The 19719-nt window shown below is 35.2% G+C and overlaps 1 protein-coding gene across 1 annotated transcript in view; it reads right to left on the reverse strand.

Moving 5' to 3' along the window:
- The window catches only part of LOC149087656 (hemicentin-1-like), a 132086-nt gene that overhangs the window by 16205 nt on the left and 96162 nt on the right, over positions 1–19719 (reverse strand). The window contains exons 52-68 of the mRNA XM_089231566.1: positions 18295–18423; positions 17134–17409; positions 16689–16873; positions 15884–16097; positions 13578–13712; positions 13289–13476; positions 12321–12672; positions 11156–11326; positions 10891–11061; positions 10013–10183; positions 9451–9621; positions 8762–8932; positions 8399–8569; positions 8065–8208; positions 4970–5107; positions 1365–1496; positions 830–1057 (exon numbers count right to left, since the gene is read on the reverse strand). Coding sequence (XP_089087692.1) covers positions 830–1057; positions 1365–1496; positions 4970–5107; positions 8065–8208; positions 8399–8569; positions 8762–8932; positions 9451–9621; positions 10013–10183; positions 10891–11061; positions 11156–11326; positions 12321–12672; positions 13289–13476; positions 13578–13712; positions 15884–16097; positions 16689–16873; positions 17134–17409; positions 18295–18423 — 3147 coding nt within the window. The remainder of the gene's footprint in view (positions 1–829; positions 1058–1364; positions 1497–4969; positions 5108–8064; positions 8209–8398; positions 8570–8761; positions 8933–9450; positions 9622–10012; positions 10184–10890; positions 11062–11155; positions 11327–12320; positions 12673–13288; positions 13477–13577; positions 13713–15883; positions 16098–16688; positions 16874–17133; positions 17410–18294; positions 18424–19719) is intronic.

Genomic DNA, 19719 nt, shown 5'->3' on the forward strand with positions numbered 1-19719 from the left:
GAGATTTAAAACTCATAAATTCAATTTCATAATTGAAATTAAATTAAATTGAAATGAATCTAGTCACGTCAAATCTAGACGTTTCATTTTATCACGGGAAATTCTCATGCAGATTTTTTTTTTTTAAACTACATGATTGAATGGAGCACAGGAAGAATGCAAAACGGCGAATAGGATCACGGGAACCCATACTCTGTCGAGAGATGTACATAGCACAAGAACCACACTCTACCGTGAAATGTACATATCAGACAGACCACGCGAGATTTTTACGCGATTAATTGGTATGCAAAATGATCGCGTGAAGGGAAAGATACACATAACACAAAAACGGGACATGGGAACAGAATTTCGCAAGTGAAGAAGCGGGAGCCGTATCAAAATGAAGATTGATCTGAAGTGCTGTTTCTCGGCAACTAAAAAGATCGGTGGTGGAGAAGAGACAAAAAATCCTAATAGATATGATACAAACTTCGAAAGTAATTATGGTGAGGAGTGTAAGAGCACATGAAAAGCGCTAAGTGACGAAGTTATTGACGTTGGACTTGCGCTAATGAAGTTCTTACTGAACTGCAAGCGCATCACTTCTATGGGTCGGATATTGTCTGTCACCCCCCCCAAACAAGAACGAAAGTGGCACTCCTGCCCTGCAAACAAGAACGAAAGAGTTGCTTCTTAGGCACACATACGAACGTAAGTGATTGTGCAGGTAAACGAACAAAAAAGGTAGTAAAATTGTAGATTTGTATAGAGAAAACACACACACAAAATCAATTTTATATATATATATATATATATATATATATATATATATATAGATTTTTCTTACCTCTGCTTATTGCAGCAGACATGACAATTTTTATTTCCTGGTTTTCTTCATCATAATAGCTTTCTATGCCAGTTACATGTAATCTTTGTACTTTGAATGGCATCTTCTTTTGTATACTGTCATATGAAATGGTATGATTCCAGAAATAAGGTAAGATAAAATCTTCCATACTGTATGTTCTTATGGAGAAAGCATAAATGGCACCAGGACCAGTCTGTATATAATCCTCTGAATTAATGAAATGATCATGAATTATTTTTGATGCCGTGAAAAAAAACTATTTTGGACAGTTTTTCAAATGGAAGAAAAAAAGCTTGGCACATAAAAAGCTTGTCTGGTGCCTAAATTTATCAATTCATCAAGCCCTACTATAGGCAACATCACAGTAGAAAATACAAAAAGTTAAAGGAAGATAGAAATGTTCAATAGAAATTTTAACCTAATGAGTTTTACTTGGAATTTTTTTCTGAAACAATCATAGCAAAAAAAAAATTATTTTTCACAATGACATAGTAAGTAATCATATCAAAAGCACCTGTGTAAGGATGAACAACAATGGCAGTTCCAGGGTATATTGTGGGAACTTCTCCACTCACAACTATATCAACAAGTAGATCCCCATTACTGTCTATTCCTCTAGCAACGTGACTCATAAATAAGGTTTCTCCTGAAATATGTGTAAGCAACAAATGAAATATTAACATTTTGACTACTATATTGCTTATATGGACCGGTTAAAGTCACAGTGGTGTAAGCCAATAATCCTCACATTTTGAGGAAAATGATTTTTCTAGAATTTTTTTCATAGTCCCATGTAAAATTTTTGTGATTTTACAATTTATTGGTGAACTATTGAAGTTGTAACTTAATTCTTTTTTTTTTCTGCGACAGTTTAGCACTTTTAAATTGCTTTCTTGACTTAAAATCGTTGAAATGTGACTTATATCACTGTAACTTTAACACGTCCATATGTTATGAAAATCGGAATTACATTGTACGGCGTCTATCTATGTAACTCTTAAGACTGAGTTAATTTTATAGGAAAAGAAAGTGTATACAATGTGCTGCTCCCTGAAAGGAATTCATTCAAAGCTCAAAAAAAGTCGGACAATGTGAATTTTTCTTGTTTCTGGAGCTGTTTTTCATTTTTTAAAAAATTTAAAATTGCTTCTCTTACTTCTCTGGAAGTTAGGGAAATGCCTCATAAAAGAAAAATTTCTCTGGAAACAAAAGAACAAACCGTGAAACTTATCCAAGATGAACAAAGCTACATTTCCATATCTAAACTTTTAAGTTTAGTTTCTATCAGTGCCTCTGCAATCAAGTGACGTCTTTATGAAACTTGTCTTTTTGGTCTAAGACCCACACAGAAGCCTTTGATTCCTGTTAAGAATAGAAAGGCACGACTTGATTTTGCTCAGAAGCACCAAAATTGAACGCCCGAACAATGGACAAAGGTTGTTTAGAGTGACGAGTGCAAGTTCCAAATGCTTGAATGGAGTGAACAACGATACATTAGGCAGCCAGTAAACCAGTGATTCAGCAGGAGATATCAGATATCCTCCAGTTAAACATAGTGGTGGTAACATCACGGCGTGGGGCTGCTTTGGATATTCCGGTGCTGGTCCTTTGGTGTGAATAAAAAAACAATATTTGGGCATTCTAAGTATGCACATGTTATCCTATGGTGAAACTAAAATGCTTCAATGCTTCAAGGATGGATTTTTCAATAAAACAATGATTTGAAACACACATTTGTGAAGTGGTTTACTGCCAAAAAAATGAGTTCTAAAATGGCCATAGATGTTACCTGATCTAAATCAATAGAGGGCCTATGGCAGGTGCTTAAACGTCACTGTAAAGCTACAAAATTTTCTAATCTGGATGAAAAATATCAATTTTTGCAGCAATGAGAAAAAAATATCTATCAAAAATTTTATGGATTTGGTGGACTCAATGCCCTGCGCAGATGCAGTGCAGTAATTAAAGCCATGAGGTGCCCTACCAGACACTTGAAAATATGTTATTTATTATGTTTATTTTTGATGGTTTGATAATTCTTGTGAATCATCCAATTTTTTTTTGATCTTGTAAGTTTGAGTATTTTTGTTATAAACAAGGTATATGTGATTTCATTACAGGATTATTTTCTCAGATACGTATTTTATTAGATGGTAAGAATCGAATCTATATGTTTCACATACCGATTGTACCCATGCATTAAAATATCTTAACAAAAATAAGGTTGTCCAACTTTTCATGAATGCAACTGTAGATGAATAGCATGATTTCATTCCATATAAACCATGTGGGTACTTGTAAACTGTTTAGAAAAAATTAGAGGGTTGATAGTAATTGTCCCTGTCTAAGTTTCAATAGTGAAGAAAAAAGAGACGTGACATTGTCCAATCCCATGCAGATCAGCATAAGACTCAAAAAAGATGCTCAAAGTGATGTCCAAGGGTATTATTATACAGTTTACATCTGCGAATGGAAGACTAGCGCATCCTCTAGTAGACTATTGATGTCATATACAAGGATGACGTCACTCTCGCCTACCATACAAAGGTTTTTAACAACTGGCTGTTGCGAAGATATATTTCGGAAAGAGAGAAAATTCAACTGCCCCTGCGGGGAATCAAACCCACGTCCTTTCACTTTCCAGGTGAACGCCCTAGACCACTAGACTACACTGAAAGGGACGTCCATGTACGGTCCCTTTCAGTGTACACGAGCTCCAAGGAAAGATTGAGAGATTCTGTGCCTCTGTAGTCTAGTGGTCTAGGGCGTTCTGCCGGAAAGTGAAAGGACGTGGGTTCGATTCCCCACAGGGTCAGTTGAATTTTCTCTCTTTCCGAAATATATCTTCGCAACAGCCAGTTGTTAAAAACCTTCGTATTGATGTCATATTGATATAGTCTGTTGTGTCTGTGAGTGTAAAAAGGATTCTTGCAACAAGATCTTCTGCAGAGTCTACAGGTGTGCACCAATGCTTCCATGTGTCCCCACAAGAAGTCCAGTGGAGCAAAAATGACGTCAGAAGTGAAGATTTGTGCTTATTGGATGTGTTTTTGTTTTACTTTTCTGACACACTCAGTGGATTGTGACTTGTCTTGATAGGTACTACCACCCCTCTAATTTCCTCTAAACAGTTTAACAACACCCTGTATATATAAGCTAATGACGTAGGAATTAAAAAAAAGACTAGTTTGTTAGGTCCCCCACCCCTTAATCACAAGGTTTAAATGGGTAAAAATTCATGCGTTTCAGCAGCAATAGTTATTACAAGATATAAGTATATATTTATGCTGATAATCACTGCAGGATAATTATTTTTACCTTTTATGAATAATGAGATTTATTTACTACAGAAAGACAAACAAAAACATATCTGCATTGGTGAACGAAAAGGGGGGGTTTTGGGGTTGTAACCCCCCAGCTGAAATTATAGCGTTATTTGCAGAACAAACATAATCCCCCTTCAGAAGAAAAAAAAATTGAAGCCCCACCCTCAAGAAAATTCTATGTATGCCTATGCCTATCTGAGACAGATGGTTTTTTTTTCAGCCCAAGATATCAAGAAAACAGATATTTTCTGGATGTTATGCTGTCGCGAACTTGGAAGGAAAAGTCATCTGGTCTCCGTCAGAGCCCAAACTCAGGCCCTCTTGCATACCGGGCAAGCATGCTACTATCTACACCACAAATAAGGAGACACAACCCTGCCTTCTTTATTTCATGCACTGAGGCATGAAGAGCTGGAGTAGAGGTATCAGCAGCCTCTCTTAATTTCAGAAAATTCTCCTCCTCTCAGGTGGGATGGTAGATATATATAGACTGCTTTTTTATCGAAATAGACACCCCAAGATATCAACAAAACAAATATTTTCTGGATATTATGCTGAAGTGAACTCAGAAAGAAAAAAATATGTTTCTTTAAAAAAATATCTAAAAAAAATTCTGGATGTGTTGAAGTAAAATCACTGATTATCATTTTACCATAACTTTCAGTAAATCATGAGAAGATATAATGATACTCAACAGTTACCACTCAGTGAACAAAATTTTATTATTTCTTCTTTAATCATTCTAGCAAAAAGTAATAAATGAAAGAAAAGGATATGTGTTCATTTATTATACCTGTGCCAAAGTCTACTTGAGTTTCTCTGTTGAAAATGCCTTTAGTCAGACTATACCCATTGAATGCTTCACCAATTTCATAAGCAGTAGTCCAACATATTGGAGCAAGAAGAGGAGCCAGTACTTTTAACCAAGGGACTGTAAGGAGAACAATAACAAGCGTTAGGATATAATTATCTCAAACTGGATAAAGCATGATTTATTTTGACAAAATGTACATGTTCATGTATTTGATACATGTTATTGAATTCAGCTAGTTTAAATTTAAGTAGCTCATGAATGTAACAATTTTTGAGAATTCCCCAATCCAATGAGATAAGAGATTTGAAGGGTCTGAGTTTAATGCTTGTAAAATGCTAATATTCTGAAAATGATCTCTGGTATCAAAACAAAACTGAAATTATTTTCTAATGAAAATTACTTTAGGGGGTCATCCAAGTATTACATCAGCATCAATGGGGAGGGAGGGATTTCCAATTTGCTGACTTTTGATGACAAGGGGGGAAGGGGTTTGGATGATGCGTACGTCATCAACCACTCTTTGTGAAAAAATCGTGAAACATTTAGAGATCACTAAAGTGGCTCTGTACGGGACTTACCAACAGAAAGAATATTAGTTGAGGCGCCCACAAACTATCGAAAGATTTTACTTGTTTTTGGTGCACTGAGTAAGATGCCATTAAATAATTAATTTCAAGTGCTCTGGAAATGTGTCCACGTTACTTAAGTGCTCTGGAACTGTGTCACACATCACTCAAGTAATTCGTAATTATGTCACACTTTACTTAAGTCAGGCATCTTCAACCTGTTGTGCGCGAGCACCACTAGGCTCTTTAAAGTACCCAGAGTGTTGATTCTAGTGTCCGATTTCGTGCTCACGAGCACTTGGTCAACGTTCCAATTAAGACCTTGGAAGAATTCCATTCAATCAGTCATTTTAAGCATTCCAATGTTAAACTTGCCGCAAGGGTGTTTTTTTTTTTTGATAATAGGTACAGTCAGTGCTCCTGATTGGAAAAGGTTGAGGACCTCTGACTTAGGTAAACTGGGAATGGGCCGCTAGTAACTTGAGTGATGTAGAACCGTACTGGGTGCCGCTTAATTTCTCTAAAACTATGCCACATCTCTAAATGTGTCACAGATCGCTTAAGTGTTCTGGAACTGTGTCACATTCTTCTCCTGCTTCTTTAATAATGTCTATTGAAATCCCATCTTCACCTGGGCATTTCCCTTTTTTCATACATCTTATAGCCTTGTAGACTGCTTTCAGTACATGTGCTACTTGTACAAATTCTGCGCCATTTTCTTTCCTTTCTGCTCCTTTCGCTCTGTTCCAATCCTGTTCACGTTTGTATAGAGTATTGCCACATTCCTCAACAATACTAATAATTTCATTTCCAACTTTTGTGATGGTTCCACCTTTCCTTTTTAGTGCAAAAATTTCCTTTCTCACGACACACAGTTTTCGTTTTGCTTATTTTAAGTTCCCATTTTCTTCCAGTGCTTTCTTTACAATATCGCAATTAAACTTATTGACATCTCTTCTGTAATCCGCTTTCGTATTGTCTTACAAAGTTCTACACATTCCACTTTTGATTTAGGGTCATTCTTCTTAATCTGAAATTCTCTCTGGTCTTTCATCAGTTTCTTTTGTTATTTTCTTCATCAGTTTGATTTCTTTTTCTCCAGCGACTTCTTTTCCTACTTTTTTTAGGGTAGTGGTTAAAGTTCTGTTCATCATGGTGGCATCTTGTCCATCTTTCAGTGGTGGTATATAGCAAATCAAATCATTTCTTCAGCTCTAAGTGGAATCTATATCGATGTTCTTGAAGCTTTGCCAGTTGATAATTTTTGAATTTTTGATACAAGCTTCACTCTTTCCCTTCTAGTGCTAAGCGTTATTCTATATCTCACCAGTCGATGATTGCTTCCTGTACTGAATTTGTTGAGAACACTGCAGTCTTGGATCATATGCTTCTTATTAGATAGATAGGATGTAGTCTATCTCGCTTGTTGTTCCAATTGGGCTTCTCCAGGTCCATTTTCTTCGAGGTCTCTTCTTAAAAAACAAATTCATGATGCATAACTGTTCGCTTTTGTACACCATAACCATGACTTCCAACTGAGCTCTTTCACCATTTCCTTCACTCTCCGTCTAAATTCTTCATAACAGTCTTCTACTTCTTCCTCAGAATAGCTTGTTGTTGGTGCATAGACTTGTATAATCTGTATCCGATATCTGCTTGATATTTAGATAACCAACTTTGCAACTCTTTCAGATGTACTGTCTAACTCAACGATGTGATTTTTCCACTTTTTATGAGAAATTCTACCCCACTAGTTCTTCCATTATATGTTCCTCTGTAGTAAAATACATGTTCACTGGAAGTTCGAGTTTCTCCTCCCCTTTTCTTCTTACTTCACAGATGCCTAAGATGTCCCAATTAATTCTTTCCAGCTTTTCAAACTCCTGCAAACAATTTTCTGAAGATAGAGATCGTCCATTATACATGGCCAAAGTCATCATCTTATGGCAGCCTGGTCCAACCCAGAAATTCTTAGCACCCTCCATCTTCATGTCTTGCTGGTCGCTGCAGTAACTAGGGGCACAGACTGCTGGGAACTGAGGACCTTAGTTTATATACAGAGTTCATATTTCTTTTTTAAAGGGTTTTTGGCCATAATCCTAGTGCCAATGCGGGTTGGAGGAAGCCCATCTGCATTCGATCACCACGTGTTAAACATGGCTACTTACAGGCTGCACCATGAGAAGGTGCAGATTGGACTTTAAGCATCTACCCCAAGTCAATTCCTAGGTATTTTTTACCGAAATGCTAATTTAAAAAAAAATTATTTGTATTAAAAAATAAATTTTTGATCATTGGGGCCCCCGCCACGCATGTCTCTGATCCCACCAATATGCGTTAGGAGGCAGGGGGCAGAGCTGGTGGCGAAATTCGCCATTTTCAGTGACCTCCATCCCTGACAGGGAGGGAGGGCCAAAATTGGCTAAACATTTGTTGACGTAATACTTAATCGCCCCTTAACAAAGGTAATTAACAAATAAAATTTTACTATAAAAGGAAATGACAAACCAATATTCTCTGGAGTTTTGTCCATAGTAGATATAATCACTTGTTCCATGCCAATCTCAGATATGCTTGTATTCATTCTTGATGGTCCGATATCATATCCATTGATGGCCCCAATAAGATGACCAATGGCATATGATGGTAAAACTGAAAACAAAGTGCCATGTAAAAACATTGTACAAATGATTCTATCAAATCATTCATGGCATATAATCCCCCCCCCCCCCAATAGTTAAATACTTAAGTTGCCCAAGTTAGTTTAATGTTTTCAAATATAAATAACAATCCTTTGTTCAAACCAAAGTTTTAGGATTAACCTGAAAAAAATTATAATTACTTTCACATGCATCATCCCCACAGTCTTCTGATTGGGTATTATCTCCAACACAGTCCCTGCCTTCATAATGTGGTTCTGGGTTGTCACATAATCGTGTTCTTATTCTTGTTCCTGGACCACATGTTACAGAGCAAGAAGACCAGCTGCTCCATTCACTCCATTTACCATCAACTGCAATACAAATACATATTCATGTATTTACGAATGAAAATAAGTCTTGCATAAAAATATTTAAAAAATTATAAACAGACTTTCAATTTTATTACGTCACTTTGCAACTTTTCAAAAACGTCAACTTTTATTTAATAGTTGCTTAATTTACATTTGTTTTCATTTTTGAAATTAACACAATGAAAAATTTACTGGGGCAAAAAAATGTATTGCAAGATTCCATTTCTTGTGATGAACCAATGCAGTCCCTTCCACCAGCTGCTGGAGATGGATCCGAACAAGTTCGAAAACGCTTCCTTTGCCCCTTGTTACAGGATGCAGAGCATTCTCCCCAGGAAGACCAAAGACTCCATTCTCCATTGACTGAAAAAACAAATATAGTTTTTTTGTCTTCTTCACTGCGTACTGATTTTATTCATAAGATATGTTTTCACACACATATATATTACTGTGAATCCCATTAAGGATGTCCCTGCTCAAGACGTTTTTTTTCTAAGAAGTCATTTCTAGAGTCACTGTGTTTTTCCTTTATCAGAACATTCATTTCTCTGTTTATGACATTTTCCAGCTAAGTATGTTTCTGGTCTTGATGATGTATTAAACGCGAGAGATCCACTTGTTTATATATCACACAATATAGACTATGAATATATCTCAACATTTTTTATTAATTTTATTACGAGTCAAATTTAAAAAGTAAATTCACAAATGGTTGATGCTTTCAACGCTCATTTTAATGACCATTTCATTACAAAGACCTGTAGGATGCATCTCAAATGTTTTCACACAACGATAACCATATATATATAACGTTTTGATGAAAACGATAGGGGCTATTATGATCAGCATTAACTGTAATACTGAAATTAATCTGAACTTACTTGGACATGGATAATTATTGCAGTAGTTCACTTGAAAGTGTAAACCAGTACAGTTGCGTCCACCATAAGCTGGTAATGGAGAATCACATTCACGTTTTCTTTCTCTTGTACCACCGCCACATGAAGCTGAGCAAAATGACCATTCACTCCAGCTTCCCCAGTTGCCATCAACTAGTAAGAGTTAAGAATAAAAATGTACTATACTGTAGTAAAATATAGTTCAAACTTTTACCCATGCATGTGTGAATGCAATTTATAAAGGAAATTTTTTTTAAGTCTTCACAACTAGTTTCAGTTTTATATATCATTAATTGATTTAGAACTTAATAGAGAATGAATAAATATCATTCATACCAATGATTATTTCTATCAAATGAAAATAGTTTCATGGCGTGCTTCAGATTTTTCTAATTAACACATTATTTATTAGTATTTCTATTATAGTGATAATAGAAATATTAACAAATGATGTGTGAATTAAAAAAATCTAGAGCATGAAACAAAATTTTTATTTGATGGAAATAATCATTAATATGAATTACTTTATGAATTAAATATTTACTTTCACATATAGACATGTTGCATTCTTGTTCTTCTCTGTCAAATCCAATGCAAGGGAAGCCTCCATGTGCAGGTTGTGGGCTGTTGCAATCTCTCCTACGGGTCTGCAATCCTGACCCGCAGGTAACACTGCAGGAGCTCCAATCAGACCAACTGCTCCACATACCATGAACTAAAAAATATATATGTGTATATATTATTATAGTATATATCAGCGGTTCTCAACCGGTGCTCCATGTGCAATTCCCAGGGGATCTACGGCGACTCGAGGAAAATAAAATAAATCAGTAAATTTAATAGATAAATTTAAAAAAAGAGGTATACAGGCGTCCGCCATAAAAATTATATACAAAAAGGGCTCCGTCATAGAAATTATATACTGAAAAGGGCTCCGTGAGTGAAAAGAGGTTGAGAACCGCTGATATATATATATATTATAGTTTTATATATATACATAAATAATTCTAAAAAATGAAATTTCCAAAGTAGTTTTCAAACTAGTAATTGGTGCATAACAGAATACAGTAAAGCTGATTTTAGCAGAATATAACATAATACATGATTACATCACAGTTGAGTTGACCAAAAAAAATGCTTATATTCAAATTTAACAATATGGTTAAAAATATTTATTGATCATGTTTGTGAAAATAATTAGACACTAAAATCAATAAAAATTCAGTTATTCCATGGGAATAAGTTTAATATCAGAACTTCAACAAGGCTTCAAGTTTCAAAGGCTATTTTCTAATTTTAAGGGCAAATTTTGTAAAAAAAAAAGGTATATAACTGTAAATGAATCACAACTTTTTAAAAAGAGTTAATTAAGCAGGTAAATGGTGATAATTTGTATAAGAATTAAATCATAAATTCACCAACCAGGGCATTTTTTCAGAAGACATGATACCACATCAGTAGAATTTCCAATGCAATCTTTACCACCATGTTGTGGAGGAGGATTATTGCAGACTCTTGTACGCTTTCGTTGACCTTGACCACAAGAAACACTACAAGTGTCCCATTCTTGCCAATTACCCCAATTACCATCCACTGGAAATCAACAGAATATGCCATAATTACATTCATTTGTAAGCAGAAAACATTCTACCTCAAGTAATTTATGTATGCTAGTTCAATAAATTACCTGAGCATGGTGTATCACTGCATATTTTTCTTTCAACTTCTGGGCCAAGACAACTTTTTCCTCCATTTCTAGGAAGAGGATTATCACATAATCTTCGTCTCTTTTGAACACCATCACCACATGATGTACTACAAGGACTCCACTCTTCCCACTGAGACCAAATACCATTAACTGAAATAATAAGCATGTTAAAACATTGAGCCATTTTCACATGAGACATCCTGCAGCATTTAGATCAATATGATATATTGCACTTTTAAAAATTTTATTTTAACCCACTATAAGACACAATATAAAAAAAGATTAAAAAAAACAAGCTTGTGATGTGCCAGACAGAATTACATAAACAACTGAAAAAATTGTGGATAAAAATAGTACTGATATTTTCTTTGTTTCAATAACACTTTCAAAATCATCTTTTTCCAAATTTCTAACAGCATTTTTGTTCTTTGTTTCTGACTTGAATCCAAGACAGTCCAAGTCACATTTCCCAAACATATAATAAATTTACCATTATCTTTGTTACTGTTTGAAATGTATTTTTTGATTTGTACATGGTTTTCATCATTTACCTTCACATTTATGAGATCAGGCATATGGTTTAAAAAGTATAAGATAAAAAATCCAAACAATATCATGAATGTAGTGTCTCAATAACTCTATTCTTGAAACTTACAGGAAACTTCTGGATAATCCAAGATGCTAAAAAATTTTCGAAATTCCTTCTCAAAATCTCTCACTTTTGCCAAAAATGAGTATGTTTGATTCTAACTCATTCTTCCTACAAATGAGAGTAATTTCATGATCTTGATCCTTGCCCTGGGGTCTTCAATGGACTCTCAAAACAGAATTTCTGACAGGCCCTTAATTCTATATTAATTTAATAGTGTGAAAAAAATATTTATATCAAGCTTTCAGGACTCAAGCACCTGTCAGCCTCATTTAAAAAGAGACCATTTGTCTTTTAAGCAGTTGTGCAATGAATTAGTACATAGTTGAATTAACGACAAAACAGATAAGAATAAGTAACCTTATTATAATGGTTTAGCTCTACTGTGAGTGATGTGTGGAAATACAAGCTTCTATGTATAGAAGTTTCTAAGTCTCATAAATGTATCTATACATAAGGAAAGTATAGAATATAAGAAATATATATATTCCATACCTTTGATAGTGAGATATCCTTCAGAAGAAGCATTCCCCAAAGAATTATTAGCATGGCAGGAATATACACCTTCATCTTGTAATTGTAAAGCCACTAATCTCAACGTACTGTTTGTAAAAAGAAATGATCGGTCTCCTACGTTCAGTAATTCGCCATCTTTCTTCCATGACAATGATGGTTTGGGCTCTCCATCAACTTTACAATTAAAATTTATGCTATTTCCTAATTCAGAAGTAACATTATGAGGTTGAATTATGAAGCTAGGGGGACTTCGTATTACAAGTTCAGCTACACGCTCAGCTGAGCCAAAATCATTCCTTGCTATGCATTTATAATGTCCTGAATCTTCATCCTAGGTAACAAAGATTACAGAAATAATAAACTTTGAGAATGAAAAAAAAAAAACCACACATTATGATAGAACATTATTAAGGCTGATTGGAATGTTCATGGCCGTCATTTAATGAAGAAATGCTTTTCAGAACAGTCAATCATCTCTTGATTATGGAAATATTGTAAATTGGAAAACAGTAAGGGAAAACCCCCAAATGTGTACTAGATAAAGAAATTATTTTTCTAAAGACTTTTTCATTCAAGACAGTACATAAATAATATACTTATTATTAATATACTTATTACTATAATGCCGCTTGGCAGTCCAGTGGTTAGGGAGCTAGCTTCTGACTGTGCAGATCTGGGTTCGAATCTTGGGTCGGGCATGGATGTCTACTAACACTAACAAATTCCCTGGACAGATCGTAACGATCTCTTGGGAATACGTGCTGATCACGTTATTATTATTGTTATTATTTCTTTGAACTCATAGATAAGTTAACCAAACTTTTCAAACAAAATGATTAAAAAATGAAATATGTAAACTTTTAAGTTGAAATGGCTAAGTAAATATGCAAAATTTATAAGAATAACTATAATGAATGAGAAATCTAGTGAGAGAAAGTGAAACATACCAAGGAATTATATATCACAAGTGAACCATTCTGTGCTTGTTGGATGCGATGGTCCATGTGCAGTCTTTGTCCATTCTTTAGCCAAATTATGCTCGGCAAAGGATCTCCATATACTGCACAATCTATCTTAACAGCATCCTTCAAATGAACTTTCTGTATCTCTGGTGCATCTAGCACAATAGGCGGCACTAACAAGTGTAAAAATAGAAACATTAAATAATTTTTGCACAACAAAAATTTGAGATTTCAGCCTATTTTTAAAAAAATAAATAAAAATGTATTTTCATACTTCGTACTCGTACAGCTGCCACAGCTTTCCTTTCACCAGCAGCATTTTTGGCAACACAAGCATAAGTACCGCCATCAATTCTTCCGGCACTCTCAATGAAGAGCTTACTGTAACCAAATACTGATGAAGCTTGGCCTACAAAATGTAAAATAATAAATATATAGTTCCGCATTTTTAAACAGTGTTCATCCATTAAGCAGGTGTTTTTTAAAAGTGTGTGTTGTCGCTGAAAAGAGGTGTTGTCAGGAACATTAGGGTGAGCTAGCTGATTTGTGTACCTATTTATACTTTAAAGTGCAAGTATTTCCTTTTATAAGGGAAAATATCCACCAAACTATTCTGGGGAGCTGCAGATAAATCATGAATTGGGTAAGGGAGCCATGGGTGATGAAAATTTGAGAACCACTGCATTATAAAATTCATTACATAAAATGAATGCAATGACAAACAAATGTTTACCACAATGCATTTTTTTCAGCCTAAGACATGTGATAAATATTTTGATAATTTTTTGAAAAATGCGTTGTGTGCTCCGCATTGTAATCAATACAGGGTGTTCTGTTAATGTACCAACGAACTCAGAGGATTGTTAGTAGGCATCAAGAGGAACAAAAATTGCAATGGAATATTGTGTCGCAAACCTTGTTGAGAGGGTGAAAATCAAGAAAAGCACATGCAGGCTCTGAGTCCAGAGATGAAAAGCGGATGTCAGTTGATCGCTGAATGTGTTTGTGGGTTCCCTCACCATATCTGATGTAAGCAGCATTTCAAAACGCATATGCTGAGGTAGAATCATGCGCTGCCGATGACATAAATTAGCGCTATTGCAGTAGTAAGCACGTGTAGTAGTTAGTTGTCTGTTTCAATGGTATCATGATGGATGACTACACAAATGAGGAATACGCTGACATGCATCTGATTTACGGTTGAGCAGATGGCAATGGGTGCTTAGCACATAGGATGTACCAACAGCAATATCCGATGAGGCATTGTCCGCACCATACTACCTTCGTCACGATTGATCGATTACGGGGACCTTCCACCCAGCACAGCGTGAGACAGAGATGCAGGGAGACTGCGCAATGTACACACTTCTCAAATGGAAGAAACCATGATGCAATCGTTTGCAGACTACATTATTGCACTTTTTGTCATTCTAGCATAATGTCAAAATCTGCATGCATTTTTCACGATTTTCACCCTCTCAATTTCGTTTGTAACACCATGTTCCAATGCAATTTTTGTTTGCCTACTAACAACCCTCAGAGTTTGTCGGTCCATTAACAGAACACTCTGTATATCTACATTAATGCAAAAATAAATAAATAATAGAAAATAGAATAGAATAGAACTGTGTTCTGTTACGATATTAAACTGAAGCTTTTATAATGGCTGGTTATGTCAAAAGCATGAAGAATATTGTAGTTGACCTCTTGGCAACATGTTAAGTAGAATGACCCCCCATAAATGAAACTGTGATGAAGGACATGCTTTTCCTTGTGCGATTAGTGTCTTTCACTTATAGCCGATGTATCCAGTCCATCCACCCCGTTGTTTCGCAACATGTTCATCTTATCATTTGATTTGGTCAATATTGTATTTATAACATGAATGTTAGGTATTAATATCTGGAGTTCCGTAATAATCTGTGTTGTTGTGCAAATAAATCTACCTATCCTATCATTTTCACCTCACATCATGATCATTTTTTGCTTATGACGACCAATTAGATTAGCAGCCTGTAACTTATAACCGATTCAGAGCAGCAGCGATCTAAAATTCTTTGTTGTCTCTTGTTGGTACACTAATCACTCAGTGTGGAACTTCCTGCAGTAGCAATGTACTAGGACTTGGTATAAAATTTTTTGTGCCTCTGGGTCTTGAAAGATTCTGACAGACTGAGAGGGTATCGAACTCCTGACAACTCTGACATCCTTTGGTACTGTAAGCAAGTATCATGGCAAGTGTCTTGGACTTCATAATAATGCTACAGGGACAGTTCTGGAATGATTCAAAATACTTTTTACTTTTCCAGAATAAAATTAGAATGGATATATTTTTTGTCTTTTCTTGTTTTGGTGAATTTATCATATCAATTTTTTTTGTATTCTTACCAGTCCTTTTCATGCAAGCAACTTTCTTTCGTAAGTTAAGGATGTCTCTATACCCCCCCCCCTTTCCCCGTCAATCTTTAATTTATTGCACTCACAAAAAAATTTACAATGTGTCAAAATTATAACTTTGCACAATCGAAAAAAAGTGATATTTTATAAGATGATTAAAATAGCAATATATACATGACACACCTGCCATTTCAGTATTGTTGAGTAGCCACGTTATAGTTGGTACAGGAATTCCAGTTGCTTCACAAGAAAGAGATAGAGGGTCTCCAACAGAAATATCCTGACCTTTAGGAAACTTAGTTATTGTTGGAGGTACATTAACTTTCACTGTGACTAATCTGTAGTCCCGTCCAGCATTATTCACTGCTGTGCATATATAATTGCCACTGTCTTCTGCCTGTGAATAAAAATTAAATTTGAATTTCAAAACTTAGAGCAGTTTTTAAATCACACTGTGAGAAATTTCAAATAAAAAAAGCTTTAAACTTTTTAATTAACTTTAACTTAACTTCATAATTTACTGTTTTGTAACTAAAATCTTGCTTTTGGTTATTATTTGATGTAATGTCTCATAAAATTATTGCAACACAAAACACATTTTTTTTAATTATAACTTGATAAGTAACAAAGTAAATAACTGGAATAATTTTGTGATTAACTTAATGAAATATGATAATTACAATTGATGCTATTTGTATATAGCCTAAATGAGGAAGAAAATGCACACATGCAAGATCCCCTCTAATTAAAGCATTAAAGGTTAAAGCATTTTTATTTTACACGTGTGGACCTATTTTTGCTGTGCTCAGAATTGGAACAGTGCGTGTGCATGTCCACCCATGGTAGATTTCATTATTTTGGGTGCGCAGGAGTATTTTCACCGTATGCAGCCACATACATATGCAGCTTGAGGTTAAAGCATTTCACTTAAGTTATTGGAAATAACGGAACAAAACAAAATGCTGCTGAAAGAAATAAAAAAATCTACCTGAATGTTTGGAATAATTAATGTTCCATCTGGCTCAATTTCAACATTATTGGACAAAGCATCACCATTGTGCTGCCAGGTGATTTGTGGAATTGGGAAACCATCTGAGTGACAAGGAATTTCTATTGTTCTGCCTTTAACTGTTATCACATGATCTTTTTCTGTTTTATCTATTAGTGGTGGAACTGAAATGAAGAAAACATCAAGTTATGACGATTGAAAAAAACTAACAAAAGGCATTTAACAAAATCTTGAGACATATTCAAAGATAATTCAGATCAAACATAATTCATAAATGGCACTATGGTTTGCATCCCACTGCATAATTAAAAGTAAACTTCATCTTGAAATAAATATGAATTTATGTAGTTGTGAGCATATACATGTAAAATGCAGTATAACAATATTTCACTTAATGAATATTTTATGAACTCATTGTACTCACTCCATACTATCAGCTTAGCAGTTTTTGTAATCAACCCAGCTTCATTTTCTGCTACACATGTATATACACCCATGTCTGAAGGCTGCACTACTGATATTTGAAATTCACCTGATACCAAAACCTTATAGCGAAGATCCAATTCAGACACAGGATATCCGTTCTTCTCCCAGGTGATGTTAGGAGGTGGTATACCATTTGCTTCACACTGCAAGAGTGCGTGTTCACCCTGAATAGGAGTGTACTCATCCAAAAATGTATCCAATATTGATGGTGGACCTAAAGAGTGAAAATAAAGGCTCAGTCACTAACTTTTGATGGTTTAAATACATCCTACACTGCAACCAGACGTCTACTGTACTATAAATGAAAACGTAAAAAAAAAAGAATAAATTTTGTATCAGAAATTAGGGGCCGTTCAAGTATTACGTCATCATCGATGGGGGGGGGATTTCGGATTTGCTGACTTTTGATGACAAGGGGGGGAGGGGGTTTGGATAATGCTTACGTCATCAACCACCCCTTATGAAAATATGAGTTAGGGTTCAGAGGGGCAGAGCTGATGACAAAACTTTGCTGACAGGGGGGGGGGGGGTCAAAAATGGCTGAATGAATGAACACCAGGGGCTCTGCAAACGGACTTATCCCGTTGCCGAGATCTCTTCCAGCCCAGCTTCGTGGCAGAGTCTGGAACAAAGTGAGTGCACCTAACAGTCTGAGTGTGTAGCTAGTGTTGTGCTTGATATTTCAGTACTGCCATCTATACTTCAAATTGTGAGTGAAGTGCAATGATTGAATATTTGTAACGTTGTAAGCCTGTTGCTCTCTGTGGCGAGACTTTTTAATGGGGAGATCGTCTCGCATTCACGCCTTGAAGTTGGGAACCACAGGAAACCAACTTCAGCCGACCACCACTGTGGCACCGGTGGGGTTCGAACCCGGATCCTCGCGATGCGAGTCCGTCACTATGACCACTCGACCACCACAGCGGTTCAAGGTCAAAAATGGCTAAAAATTTGCTTACGTAATACTTGAACGGCCCCTTATAACATTTTAAGAACTGCTATAGTAATATTTGGTTTCAATTGATTTATTAAAATTTGAAAATTTCACTAATTAAAACATTTTTTTTACTCAATAGTGCAATTATAAATTGATGTTTACTTAAAACGTGGAGTTTTCTAGTTGCCTCTTGAATGCCAACTTCATTCTCAGCGATACATGTATATGTTCCAGCAAGGTCTATAGAGCTTATGTGAATATGTAATGATCCATTTTGCATGATATCAAATTCTACAAAGAAAAAGTAGAAGTAGCACTCCATGAACTTCAAGTAATGTAATTGAATAAAACAAACGCATTATTGAAAAAGCTTAGGGAACTGAACAATTCACGGGGGTGGAAGCCCAGGTCGATAAGATACTCGCCTAAAGTATCAAAGGATGTTTAGAGGTGTCGCGAGTTTGATACCCAGTTCGTCCTTGTCAGAAAACTTTCCTGACACACAGGTACAACAAAAAAACGGTGACATAACCGCAGGGAGTCCCCCATTGAGGGGTTAGCACACCAACCTCTCAATTAGTATAAAAAAACAAGCTGCCATTCGGAATCGGCAATAAATTGTAGGTCCCGGTCTAATTAACCCTCATGTGCCGAAAATGACCACAGTGCGACAAAAATGATCAATGATCTAAACAATTCATGAATGGATTCATTTCTAAGCAACTTTTTACAGAAAATTCTGGAGGGAAATCATCTTACATTTCATTATGAATGGGTAATCTACTATTTCTCTTAGTGAAATTATTTTTTACATCATCTGTACATCAATAAAACTAATAACGTTCGATCAACGCAACCTTTACATAAATAACTTGTGCACAGTGAACCAAACAAATATTTTTCAATGTTGGAAATCATTGTTTGGGTTCGGCAGTTACTATTCACAATCGATTATCGCAAATTGTGAAAATTTTCACTCTTCTTGATTTTCAGTCACTAATAATATTATATTCTAATTTAAAAGATGGATGGCAGCATCAATATCCAAAGGCATTTTTTCCTGAGCGCCCAGAAGGAGTACAATAATATGTGTGACTGACCAACCCATTTCTCTTTTATCCCATTTCAACTAAATCAAGGATCTCTCATTTGGTGCTTGACCCACCTGCCATTCCATATATGGGGTAACCATATGACTCGTGTTTCACAGGATGCTTTTTTTAATTAGCGCTTTCTGAAATTTTCCAATTTTATCAAATTTATTTTATGTAATAAAATTGATATCAAATCCAGTTGAAAAATTAAATAAATGAAAAAATTTACTAGGACAGTGAGTGCCTTCTCATCCTCTTCAGGAGTCACCTCTGATTCATTTTTCATCACAAACCGTACAAAAACTTTATTTCTTCTGAGTTAGTGAAATTCTAAGCAATTTAAATAGCTAAGTATGCTTCATAATAAAAAATATTCAAACAAATCAAGTAACAAAAAACAAAAGTTAAATAAATTCATTTGTGTGCAAAACAAAATCTTCAGACATTCATTCACATTTTGAAACAGAAGTCATAAAATAACTACATAACTGAG

Source organism: Pholcus phalangioides, unplaced genomic scaffold (assembly GCF_987345545.1).
Source record: "Pholcus phalangioides strain wild (caught in Gottingen) unplaced genomic scaffold, Ppha-v1.0 ptg000004l_1, whole genome shotgun sequence".
Taxonomy (NCBI): domain Eukaryota; kingdom Metazoa; phylum Arthropoda; class Arachnida; order Araneae; family Pholcidae; genus Pholcus; species Pholcus phalangioides.